This window comes from Oryx dammah, unplaced genomic scaffold, assembly GCF_014754425.2.
Source record: "Oryx dammah isolate SB20612 unplaced genomic scaffold, SCBI_Odam_1.1 HiC_scaffold_11232, whole genome shotgun sequence".
Lineage (NCBI taxonomy): Eukaryota > Metazoa > Chordata > Mammalia > Artiodactyla > Bovidae > Oryx > Oryx dammah.
Window position 1 is genome coordinate 6,314,476 of NW_024080625.1, and position 11,646 is coordinate 6,326,121.

Below are 11,646 nucleotides of genomic sequence, written 5' to 3' on the forward strand. Positions count from 1 at the left end.
TATACACACATGCATATATATACTATAATTTACCTCTCATAAATTTTGAGAACAGAAAACATGATAATGGAATCATAGTTCCATTATCAACTATCCAGATAGTTGAAATTCCATATAATTTTGCCATGATTTAGAAAAATGACTGCTGTTTAATCTACACACATATGAGTGAGTATATGTAGCCAGAGAATTGTAGAGTTAAAGTTCTGTCAAGTTCGTTAAACTATTTTAGCCTATATTTAAAAATATCACCAGTTCTTAGCATACTCTGGGTAGGAAATAGGTCCTTTCTTGTTCTGCTCTCTTCCATGGTACCATACTGCCAAATTAACTTACTTTGCCATTACTTTTATTTCTTGATCAAATTGTTGTTTCAGTTCTTCAGTACTAATGTCAACCATCTAAAAATACAAAATAATATACAATATAATACCATACAATAACCCAGAGGCTCCTAAAGCTAGAAGGGGTACAAGAGATCATCTGGCAGATCCTGCTTTTTTTAAAAATATATGTAAGTCATCATTCTCCCCATTTTATAAACAACTGAGAACTAGAAATAGTGATTTGCTCAAGGTCTCATGGCTGGTTAAATGGAAGGGAGAAAACCGTATAACTCATATAACTACATATACTTCAGTGATTCATTGTGGGAACAAAATGAAATAATAAGAGACTTTACTGTAAACATTCTGAAAAAAAATTCAGTGTGTTAGAAAACATAAGCAATTTTGAAGGCAAAAAGAAAAACAAGATGTGCAAAAGTATTTGCAACATATATGACAAAGGGCTCTTTATTATAAAAAATGCATTGTATTGATATTTTAGAATATAAGAATAGATTTAAAATATAAGATATTCTAATAGAAATGCAAAGGGTGCAAATGAGAATTTTTTAAATTTTTTATTGCAATATTTTCTAATCTTTATTTTTAAATGAGAAAAGTAAATAAGGAAGATATTTTTATAAAATTTTCTTAGCATCTTAATGTTTTAATATTGATTCTACATGGAGCACTGTGTAGAATTTGGCTTCTCTATTTTATGAATCTCCCCAAATTATGTGTATAATTGTATGTATGTGAATACAACTAAATTCTTGTAGAGACAGTATCTGCAGCTTTCAACAAAGTTTTAAATGTTAAGAATTGCCAATTTAGAATGATGTTTACTGAGAGAAAATACACACTGAAATAATATATTTCCTAAAGATTAACTTAATATTTATTATTCCCTCATAGCTCAGTTGGTAAAGAATCCAGCTGTAATGCAGGAAACCCCAGTTCTATTCCTGGGTCAGGAAGATCTGCTGGAGAAGGGATAGGCTACCCCCTCCAGTCTTCTTGGGCTTCCATTGTGGCTCAACTGGGAAAGAATTTGCCTGTAATGCGGGAGACCTGGGTTTGATCCCTGGGTTGGGAAGATCCCCTGGAGAAGGGAAAGGCTATCCACTCCAGTATTCTGGCCTAGAGAATTCCATGGACTATACAGGCCATGGGGTCACAAGGAGTCGGACACGACTGAGCAACTTTCACTCACTCACATATAGCACACTAGGAAACAACTCTTCCTGTAATTTTTTCTCTTCCAGAAAATATAACTTACTGCTGTAAGCTTCTTCACTGCTACAGTCCTGTTGTTCACGTAGCCTTTATACACAACTCCAAACCCTCCTTCTCCCATTTTGTTACCACCAACAGAAATGGGCCGTTCATCAAAGTTATTTGTGACATCCTTCAATTCAAAAAATGAAAAACTGTGAAAACCTGTAATGTCAATAGAATAAGAAAAAGAGTGCTTCAATAAAAAAGAAATTGGTTTTCATAATTTCAGTATTTTCTCAATTTGGATATTTCATACCTATGCAAACATTTCAACTCTAGTCACTTATTTTCTTTATAAAATGATCCTTTCAAACTATGTAAATATTTACTTCTTTTTTTATCACAGCTTCTGTGGTTGTTCATATGTCCTATTACATCTACTCACCTATAACACTAAAACAATGAAGACGCCGCCTAATAAATCAGGAGGAAAACAAGACCACAGAAGAGCTATTGCCAGAGAAAATAAACAAAAGGAGAGCTTTATTTTAAAGCAGTGATGGTCTCATGACAAACTCACTAGCAGAAAGCAAGGCAAATATTACTTACGTGTATCACTAAATTCTAAGCTTGTATTTTCTGGACTTGAGAAGTCAGGTAGCACATAGTTTTGTTCAAGATTCTCATCAGATATCACAGATGTCCTGTCTTTGCCACAGAGGGGCTTCGGTTTCTGCTGAACTGTTACAGTGACTTTAGAAGGCAGTGTATTAACATTTTTGGGTACAGCATCTAACAAGTGAAATAAGATACAAGTTGTTGTTACATAAGAAAAAGTGTTTGTGAAAAAGTTAAATTAGGAACTCAATTTACTTAACATCATTCCAGTTTCTACCCATTAGCCCCATATTTTCACAGCACTCATGAGAATTTACCTAGTAAGAATTTGTAAATTTGGATAAGGATGGGGCAAGGCAGTGTTTCCAAAAAATGGCCTATAAGTCACCTGCAGCAGAAGCACTGAAGTACCTGTTTTAACACATTGACCTTGAACTTAATTCAAGAATTCTGATAATGAGGTCTGGAGTAAAGCCTGGGAAGTTACATGTTAATCAAGAACTCCAGGTAATTCTTATGCCCTCTGAAGGGTAAGAACTGCAAGAGCTTTTTGTCATCATTCTAAACTTCCTATTGGCATAAAGCTACCTGACTTTAACTGCATGTTCAGACTGAATCCTGAAGTCTTACCAGTTTCAGGATTTTCTCAGCAGCCAGTCTGCAGCATCTGGGGTGCTTGTTAAAGAGGTGGGGAGAGTTCAAAGAATGAAGAATCTTAAAGGTAAGGTTCATCTACTCTGAGAAAAAAGTAAGAGAAGAAACATTCCTATTTCTGTCACTTGTCTTTCCATCCTAGTCACTGATATCATAGACACGCTCAGTTTACCTGGTAGCAAAAGACTTGCAGGGGCAAAAAACTCATTTTGGACCAAAATATCCACAAGATCACCAACTGTGCAATTTGTGGTGCCCCAGTCAAACAGTAATTCACACGTGGGGCTTTTTCCAGTTTGCAGTAATGCTTCAAATCTCCTTAAAGCAAGTAACAGAGAAATAAGATTAGTATGTAAGTAGAGTTAACAAGTAGGTATTATTCCCCTCAATCCCCTTCTTGTCCACAGCACTTCCTATGATTAAAAAAAGAAAGGGGCAGAAAGAGAGTCAGCAAGAATTACAGAGAATAGGAAAGACAGGCAGAAGGAAGAAAAGATGCTGAAGGTGATGATAAGTTGACAGACACTGAGTATTTACAGTGGGCTACAGGATGCAAAACAGGAACTCATATAATTCTCAAAGACACTGTGAATATCATGCTAATGTACTAAAGAGAAAGCATGAGAGGTAAGCAGTCCACAGTCACACAGCCAATAAACTTGTATACAAACTGAGATTCAAACTGATATCTCACTGAACACACAGGTGTACTCTCAACATATGAAGCTATACTAGTTCCCTACATGACTTATTAACACTGTTAGCCATATGATTTTTAATAAAGCAGGCTGCTTAAAGAAATAGAAAATATATACACTTGGAGAATTATTCCTTGGATCTTAACTATATTCCATTTCAACTGAGGGAAAAACAGATCAGTTTTTCATGAAAAATTTCTTTATAAATAGTTGGTGAGAAGTTGCTGTATAATATAGGGAGCCCAGTCTGGCACTCTATTGATGACCTAGAGAGGAGGGATGGGGGAAAGGAAGGGAGGCTCAAGAGGGAGGGGATATATATAATTATGACTGATTTGTGTTATATGGCAGAAACAACACAACATTGTAAAAATTAAAAAAACATAAATAAAAAAGAAAAAAACTATCAACAGTTTTGAAAGCAATATTTAAAAACCTAAACAACTTAGCTCTCTCTGTTTTTTCCTGAAAATCTGTTTATTTCAAAAAATTTCAAACCTACAGAAAAGTTGAAAGGAAAATACCATGAGCTACCATCTAGATTCGCCGAAGGACCAGGTAATGTTTAACTGTGTTTATGCTTTCGCCCTCTCCCTCTTCATCTCTGTGTCTGTGTGCTCACTTTACAGAACTTAGACCAGATGTGTAGTAGAACTCTCACAGTCCAGATTTGTCTGACAAATCTCTCACAATTAAATTCAGATGAAAAACTGCTGGTAAGACCATTACATAGATGACAATGTGTCCTTTCCACTGCATCACATCCGAGGCACATAAAGGCAGTCTGTACCAATACTGATGACACCAGTTGGATTACTTGGTTAAAGAGGTGTACTGCAGATTTTTTTCTCTGCAAAAGCACCTTTCCTCTTTGCAATTCATAAATCATCTGTGGAATATACTTTGAAATCATGTAGGTATCTTGTTCATCAACACCCTTTTGCCTCGGGGTTTCAGCACTCACTGAGGAGCCCTCCATAATCAATTACTCACTGGTAGTTGTAAATTGGTAAGTTTTTAGTTCTCTCATTCTTTCAATATTTGCTGCCATTATTCTGTAAAGAAGAGTCTTTTCTCCTCATTCTCTCAACTATGCTTTCAGCGTTTTTTTTTTCTTTGTTTTTTTGGCTGTGCTGTATCGCGGGGCTCAGGCTTCTCCAGTTGCAGTAAATGGGCTCTAGAGCACATGAGCTTAGGAGTTGCTGCACACATGCTTGACTACCCCACGCCTGGTATGTGTGATCTTAGTTCCCCGACCAGGGATCAAACCCACATCCCCTGCTTTGGAAGGCAGATTCTTAACCACTGGACCACCACAGAAGTCCCTTCTCCCAAGGTCTTCAAGTGAATATCAACAAACTCTCTATAAGAATGGTTTCTGAGGTTTAAACTTAAGCTTCCTCCAAATAATTTAAGATGCTCATCCTTCACATGAGAAAACACTTCCTGGAAGGACTAATATGAAAACTAAAGTTTCAGATTTTTTTCAGGTTAATGCTGAAAGTCACAAATAAATTTATTTCCCTTTGCTTCCAGAGACATATTTTGACATGAGTTTTGGCTGAAATAACTGACAAAAACAAAATTTGTACTTATATCTCACACTGAATCAAGTAGAGACAAATAGAATGGAATTTTTCTGAAGACAGTGTTGAAAAATCCAGGGTAAGAACTAAGAAGTCGATTTATAGATGTATACATGTACAAGCAACTTTACAACATCAGTTTGAAAAATTCCCCAAATATACCATTTAAGTGAATTAGAGACTCATACATGAATTTAACCATAAAAATTTATTTGCAAGATCACAGTATTGACCTGGCTGATATACTGGAGAATGAAGCAAAAGTCGCAAAAAAAAAAAAAAAGAGGGGGGATTTATTACCATACCTCCCCTAGAGAGAGATTTATTTTCTGAACTGCAGCATTAGACAGTATTTGTACCTATTAATCATTCTAAATTGTGATGTAAGAATTTAAAAAGAGAAAGATTTTTATGTTACCTTATGTGAAACTGATTGTATCTATCATCACCAGATGGTTTTTTAATAGCGACTGCTAACTTCTTCCATCCTTCTTGAGGATCAATAAAATCAGACAGCTTTCTAATTAGTCCAAGACTGAGGCAGCGCACGTATGTTGATGCTGTTATGGGTTTGTTCATCTTTTATTCCTAAAATATGGAAAATTCTCATTAAAATTTTACAGTAGCTTTAGTGATGACATCTATAAGCTCACACATCACACTTTGGTCTAACATAGGAAATGCTGGCAACTTATTACACTGTAATAAAGGAAAACTCCAAGGTCAAGACATTGATATTTTAGTCTTTCTCCGCCTCTAAATATTAATTAAAAATTACAGGATTATTTTTCTGACATTAATATTTTCTAAGTGAAATTTACAAAAAGGTGGAAAAAATGTACTTTTTCATAAAAATTCATGTAAACATATTCAGGAATCAAATATATTATGAAAAATATTTTTCAATTTAAAATATTTTTCTCAATCTGTATTTCTTTACTAGTAAATATTTATGCAACATTCTTTGGTAGAAGTAAAAAAAAGAAATGTCCTGAAATAATTTGTATAGCATTCAAAGATGGTCTACTCACTACCTTTTTATGTAACATGTTCTTCCTTGACTCTGCTGCAATTTTTGAGTCCATCAGACTTGCCTGATGATAATTCATTCCCTACTAAGGTGAACCCTGTGGTTTGCCACCTAACTACTCTTTAGGCAGAACCTTTATTTGCTCACTCCCCTATTCTTCTGTTACTCCATCCTGGAGAGCTGTAGCTAGGGACCTCACAATTTTTCTTATATACAAGCACTGCTGAATATAGCTGTGGAGAACCCAGTAACTGAGCAGACTGGTGTAAATACAAATTTAGGGGACCCCTTTTCACTGGGCCTTCAACACTGCTGTTTATCCTTTCACTTGCCTTTGCTCATCCCCCTGAGTGACTATTTCACACCTTCAGGTCTCCCCATAATTTATCTGACTTCTGCCTCACTCATTCCCAGCAGGCCAGTGGCCTTTCCTTCTAATTAATCAAAACAAGTAGATTTAAATATTCTCCTATCAATTACTCTCCTGCTCCCTTACATACTTTTATTTTAAAAGGGCAATATAATTAATTTGGGAGTAAAGACTAGATTCATGTGGTATGAAATTCAGATGCTACAAAAGGGTAAGAAGAAAGAAGTCCTCCTATGTCTTAGGCTCTATATTGGCAGTCTCTTCTCTGCGGCCTTCTTTGATCACATCTAGATAGGTCCACCTACTCTCAACCTAATTATCTTTCATCATTGCACGATGTGTTTGTAATCATATATTTATTTGTTTAGCTGCTTATAATGGTCTCCACCATTAGACTATAAGCTCCATGAATTCAGAGGTAATGTTCATTTTATTCACTAATATATAACTAATTACTAGCATACCCCAGAAATTGGTATTCAGTATTACAAATGAATGAATTTCTTGCCCATGCTAGGTGACTTATATATTTCACTTGATCATAACAGTGACTAAGGCAGGGCTGGGATCTCTATTTCATGAAAGTAGTAAGTGAAAGTTAGTTCTTGAACCCATGTCTGACTCCAAATTCATGTCATATATGCCTGTTTCTCTAATTCAATTCACTGTTCATGTCATTCTCTTTTCTAGAAAGACCAGTCATTTCCTTTCATTCATTCATACACTTAATAAAGATATATGTCAGGCTTTGCACTAAGTGACGGGAGCTACAGAGAAGAGAAAATCTTTGTTTTCAAGCTTCTCAGTCTAATGGGGGATACAACCACTTACACTCAGTATAAACGTTACAAGAAGTGTTAGCAGTGTTAATGGGGCCCAGAGGAGAAGCATCAAGGAAGGAAGTCTAAAGAGTCTGAAGTCTGAAGACAGATTTGGGTGAGTGGGTAGTTGGAAGGAATGAGGATAAACCCCAAAGGGAATTCCAGGCAGCAGGATTAGCATGGCAAAGGGCGGGTTAGGCTAAGGTCAGGAGTTTGCTATGGCTGGACCTAGGATACGTGTCATTAAGCAGTAAAATATGAAGTAGGAGAGGTAGGCAGGGCCAAGTCATCATGCCCCTCATATACTACAATGGGAGATTTAAACTTCATATGAAAAGGTACAGGGGAGCCACTGCACAATTTAAGGAAAGGTGGTAAGTGATCTTATTTGGTTAACTGGATTCCTCTGGATAAAACTTGAAGGGGTACATATTAAGGAAAGAGATCAGTTTGAAAACTTTACAATAATCTGTAAATCAAAGTCTTAAGAAAGCATTCAGTCAGGGAAAGGAGAAGAAACAGCTTCAAAGATCTGGGAAGAAAATCAAGACATTAGAAGGATGGGAGACCGAGGAAAACAAGCTGATTCCTAACTTTTTCGGCTTGGGTAATTACGTAGATGATAGAGGAAATAATGTGTTCAGTTCTGCATGCGTGCTCGCTCAGAAGTTTTCAACTCTACAGACTATAGCCCAGCAGGCTCCTCTGGCCACAGGATTTTTCTGGCAAGAATACTGGAGTGGGTTGCCCCATGTTCAGTTTTGGTCAATGTTAAATGTGAAATATCGACCTCTAGCACCATCTGGGAAGCTGGCACTAAATAGCTAAATATACAGTCTGGAGATTAGGATAGATGTTTTGGTAATGAATCCTCAAGTATGAGCCTTCTCACATATTCCCATATGAATAGTTGGCTGAAGCAACAAGAAATATGGGCCTGCCTATTAGGAATATAAAGAGGAAGGAAGGAATGAAGGGGAAACAAAAAAAGAAACTATAAAAAAAGTATTGATAGGTCATGGAAGCTAAGAAAACCAGGAGGTAGTATACCAGAGATTTCTAGAATGGGGTATAGATTGGTATAAAAGTCCCTGAGAGATCAGATAAATACTGATGGTGTGCTCAATTTGGAAACCAAAAGGCCTTTGGGTGACTTAAGAACAGTTTTGGTGGAGCAATGAGTGCATAGTAGAAATACATTTTCCAAGAAGACTTTGGGTTCCTATGTAGCTCTTCCACAAGCCAATTGTGACTAGCATCAATAACTCAATTTCTCTGGACTTCGGTTTCTTCATCTGAAAACCGGAGATGGTCATATCTAAGAGTTTCTGTATAGATTAAAAATCAAAAGATGCCTAATTCTATCAATAATAAGTGATCAAAGAAAATATAGTGATGATTATTATAAGGCAGAAGTTATTCTTCTGTCATATTTTTAAAAAGAAATGTGCAGAGTTTTATTTAAGCTCAATTTCACAACAGCAGTGAAAGGCAACCGAAGGAGAGGAAGTGGAAATAAGAAGTTTGAGAACAGAGCTAAGCTTTTCACGGTGACAGTCATGTTACTAAGCATAGTATCCTTAATATGCTTATAATCTTCCCAAAATACATTATTCACTCCCATGCTTTCTTCAGTAAAGGATTGTAGATAACCATTTACCTAGATCAAAAGTGGTTGTCCGTTTTTGGACAACCCAACACCATCATTATGAACAAAAGTCTGTGATACCTTCTAGACCTAATAGGTTATACAGGGCTGCCCTTCTCAAACTGGGATGTTTGCTAATATGCCATAAATTAAACACAATATATTAATACCATCCTCAAAAATCAATTTAACTTAATGGTAAGTAATTTGAAACATTTTGGATATATTTTTAAAAAAACAAAATATTATTCATTTATGAATATTTACTGAATCTCTATTTTGTGCTGGATATTGATCCAGGTCCCTGGAGATAAAGCATTAGGAAAATAAGAAAAAAAAAAATTAACTGAATTCATGGAGTGAGTGAAGTCACTCAGTTGTGTCCGACTCTTTGTGACCCCATGGACTGTAGGAGACTACCATGCTCCTCTGTCCATGGGATTTTCCAGGCAAGAGTGCTTATATTCTAACAGATGAAGATGGGTAATAAGCATTTACTCTACAGTACACTGTGCTGTGTTAAGTTGCTATAGTCATGTCCGACTCTTTTGTGACCCTATGGACTGTAGCCCACCAGGCTCCTCTGTCCATGGGATATTCCAGGCAAGGATACTGGAGTGGATTGCCACTTCCTTCTCCAGGGGATCTTCCCAACTCAAGGGACGGAACCCGAGTCTCTTATGTCTCCTGCATTAACAGGTGGGTCCTTTACCCCTCGAGCCACTGGGAAGTCTTTATATGATGCCAAATGAAAAGGAAAAAAAAAAAATAACTGAGAAAGGGTTTTAATTTTAAATGGAGTACTCAGAGTAGGCCTCAATAAGGTGCCATGGGATTAAAGGTTTAAGGGAATGAGAAAGCTAGCCACTGGGATATCTGTGGTAAAAGTTTCTGGGCAAAAGGAATAGAGAACGTAAGGGTCTGGAATGGGCTCACTGAGGAACCACAAGAAAACAGTAAGACTGGAGAAGAGGGAGCAGGAAAGCAGAGTAGGAGAGAGGGGTAATGGGGCCAGGTCCCCTAAGGTCCTACTTCATTTTCATCTTCTGAGGGAGATGAGAAGACAGGGGAGATTTTGAGAAGCGGACAGACGTGCTCTATACTTAAAAGGACATCGGGGACTGCTGTGGAAAATTATTGTTGTTTAATCGCTGTTTAAATTATTGTTGAATAAAGTATATTAAAATAAGGGCAGAAAAGCAGGAAGAGATCAATTAAGTACATCAACAATCCAGGTGGGAGGTGCTTGTGGCTTACATCAGAGTGGTAGCAAAGAAGGTAGAATTCCTAGGATGATGGATATTTTCTGAGGTAGAAACCTCAGAAATCACACAGAATCCTGTATGCTGCTATGAAGAGTGAGAAGTTGGCACCAAGGTTTCTGGCTTGAACAAGCTTCCTGACCTTTACAATACGATGGAGAAGACTGTGAAAGGACCCTGACCCTCTGTCCCCAAGAGGAGCGCGCTGTGCGCTAGTATCTCGCCTTGAGTTAGGCGGGGATGGGGGTGGAGAAGACGCCCGTGGTTCCGCCTCTCTCCGCCCCCTTCCTGACTTTTACAATAAGATGGAGCAGAATGTGAAAGGAGCATGTTTAGCCTGGAAGTTCAGGATTTCTGTTTGGACAGGGGTAAGCAAACGTCAAATGAACGTTTAGCACGCAAACAAAAGTGAAAAGAAATCTTAACTTTCTGACAGGTCTCTTCAAGGATTACCCCCAGAAAGGGAAAAGGCAAATCTGAATATCCTCTGTTCTCAGCTCTTTAGGCAGAGACGTTTTTGAGGCACTTGTTCAGTTGCTAAGTCCCGTCCTACTCTTTGCGACCCCAAATAGCCCCTCAGGCTCCTCTATCCTCCACTATCTCTGGGAATTTGCTCAAATTTATGTCCAGTGAGTCGGTGATGCTATCCAATCATCTGTTCCTCTGCCACCCCTTCTGCCTTCAGTCTTCCCCAGCATTCCATCCTAAATGGCTAAAATGCTTTCTGAGGTTGCATTTCATCCCTTTGCTCCCTCTCGTTTCCAGGCTGTCGGTACCCTTTCCCCATCTGATAACGTACTGACAATGCCGCTCCACTTTCTAATTTCCTGGAGGCCTGAGAAACTAGCTAATTAGAATCTTGTGGGGGTTCAGAATGCTTTCCACGCGGTCAGCATCTTTGTTGGGTGCTGGTCCTACTTCCTGGTTCTGAGGAAAAGAGATTTCATTTCGTAAACAGGGTTCTCGGAACACATAGCTCGGGAGTTGAGAAACTCGAGGCGGGGTCCGACCACCGAGTGACGCTTCTCTTCGCCCCACGGTCCTCCAATGGAGGACCCACCAATTTTCTAATCCCTAGGGACCCACCCAAGCCTTTATCCTGGAGCAGGCGCTGCCCACGCAACCTACTTCCCCTCTAACTTTCCTCACTTGGGCTGAAGAGAAGTCGATTTTCCTTCCGAGCAGTCCCTCCACAACCCTGAGGCCAGGGCGCAGACCTCGGACACTTCGCGGAGAAGGTGACGCGCAAGTCCGAAACCCCTTACCTGCCCGGGCGCGCGGCGCAGGGGCGCACAGGGCGCCGTGGGGCTGAGCCAGCGTCGTCAGGACCCAAGTACTCCGAAGGGCCGGGGCGTGCCCAATCCGTCAGGTCCCGCCCCCGCCCCTCTCCGCCCCCTTCCTCTTTGTGCTTCCCC

The 11,646-nt window shown here is 38.6% G+C and overlaps 1 protein-coding gene across 3 annotated transcripts in view; it reads right to left on the reverse strand.

The window, feature by feature from the left end:
• LOC120861265 (interleukin-1 receptor-associated kinase 4) overlaps nucleotides 1-11,595 on the reverse strand; it is a 28,290-nt gene extending 16,695 nt beyond the window's left edge. Inside the window, exons 1-6 of one of the 3 annotated variants that reach the window (XM_040236886.1) lie at nucleotides 11,497-11,595; nucleotides 5,519-5,688; nucleotides 2,989-3,134; nucleotides 2,154-2,336; nucleotides 1,606-1,766; nucleotides 337-401 (exon numbers count right to left, since the gene is read on the reverse strand). In XM_040236886.1, the coding sequence (XP_040092820.1) occupies nucleotides 337-401; nucleotides 1,606-1,766; nucleotides 2,154-2,336; nucleotides 2,989-3,134; nucleotides 5,519-5,679 (716 nt within the window). In that variant the 5' untranslated portion in view covers nucleotides 5,680-5,688; nucleotides 11,497-11,595. Of the gene's footprint in view, nucleotides 1-336; nucleotides 402-1,605; nucleotides 1,767-2,153; nucleotides 2,337-2,988; nucleotides 3,135-5,518; nucleotides 5,691-11,380; nucleotides 11,472-11,496 lie in introns of those variants that run through there. The other 2 variants (XM_040236887.1, XM_040236888.1) reach the window with 2 other exon arrangements.
• Between the last annotated feature and the right edge of the window lie 51 nt (nucleotides 11,596-11,646).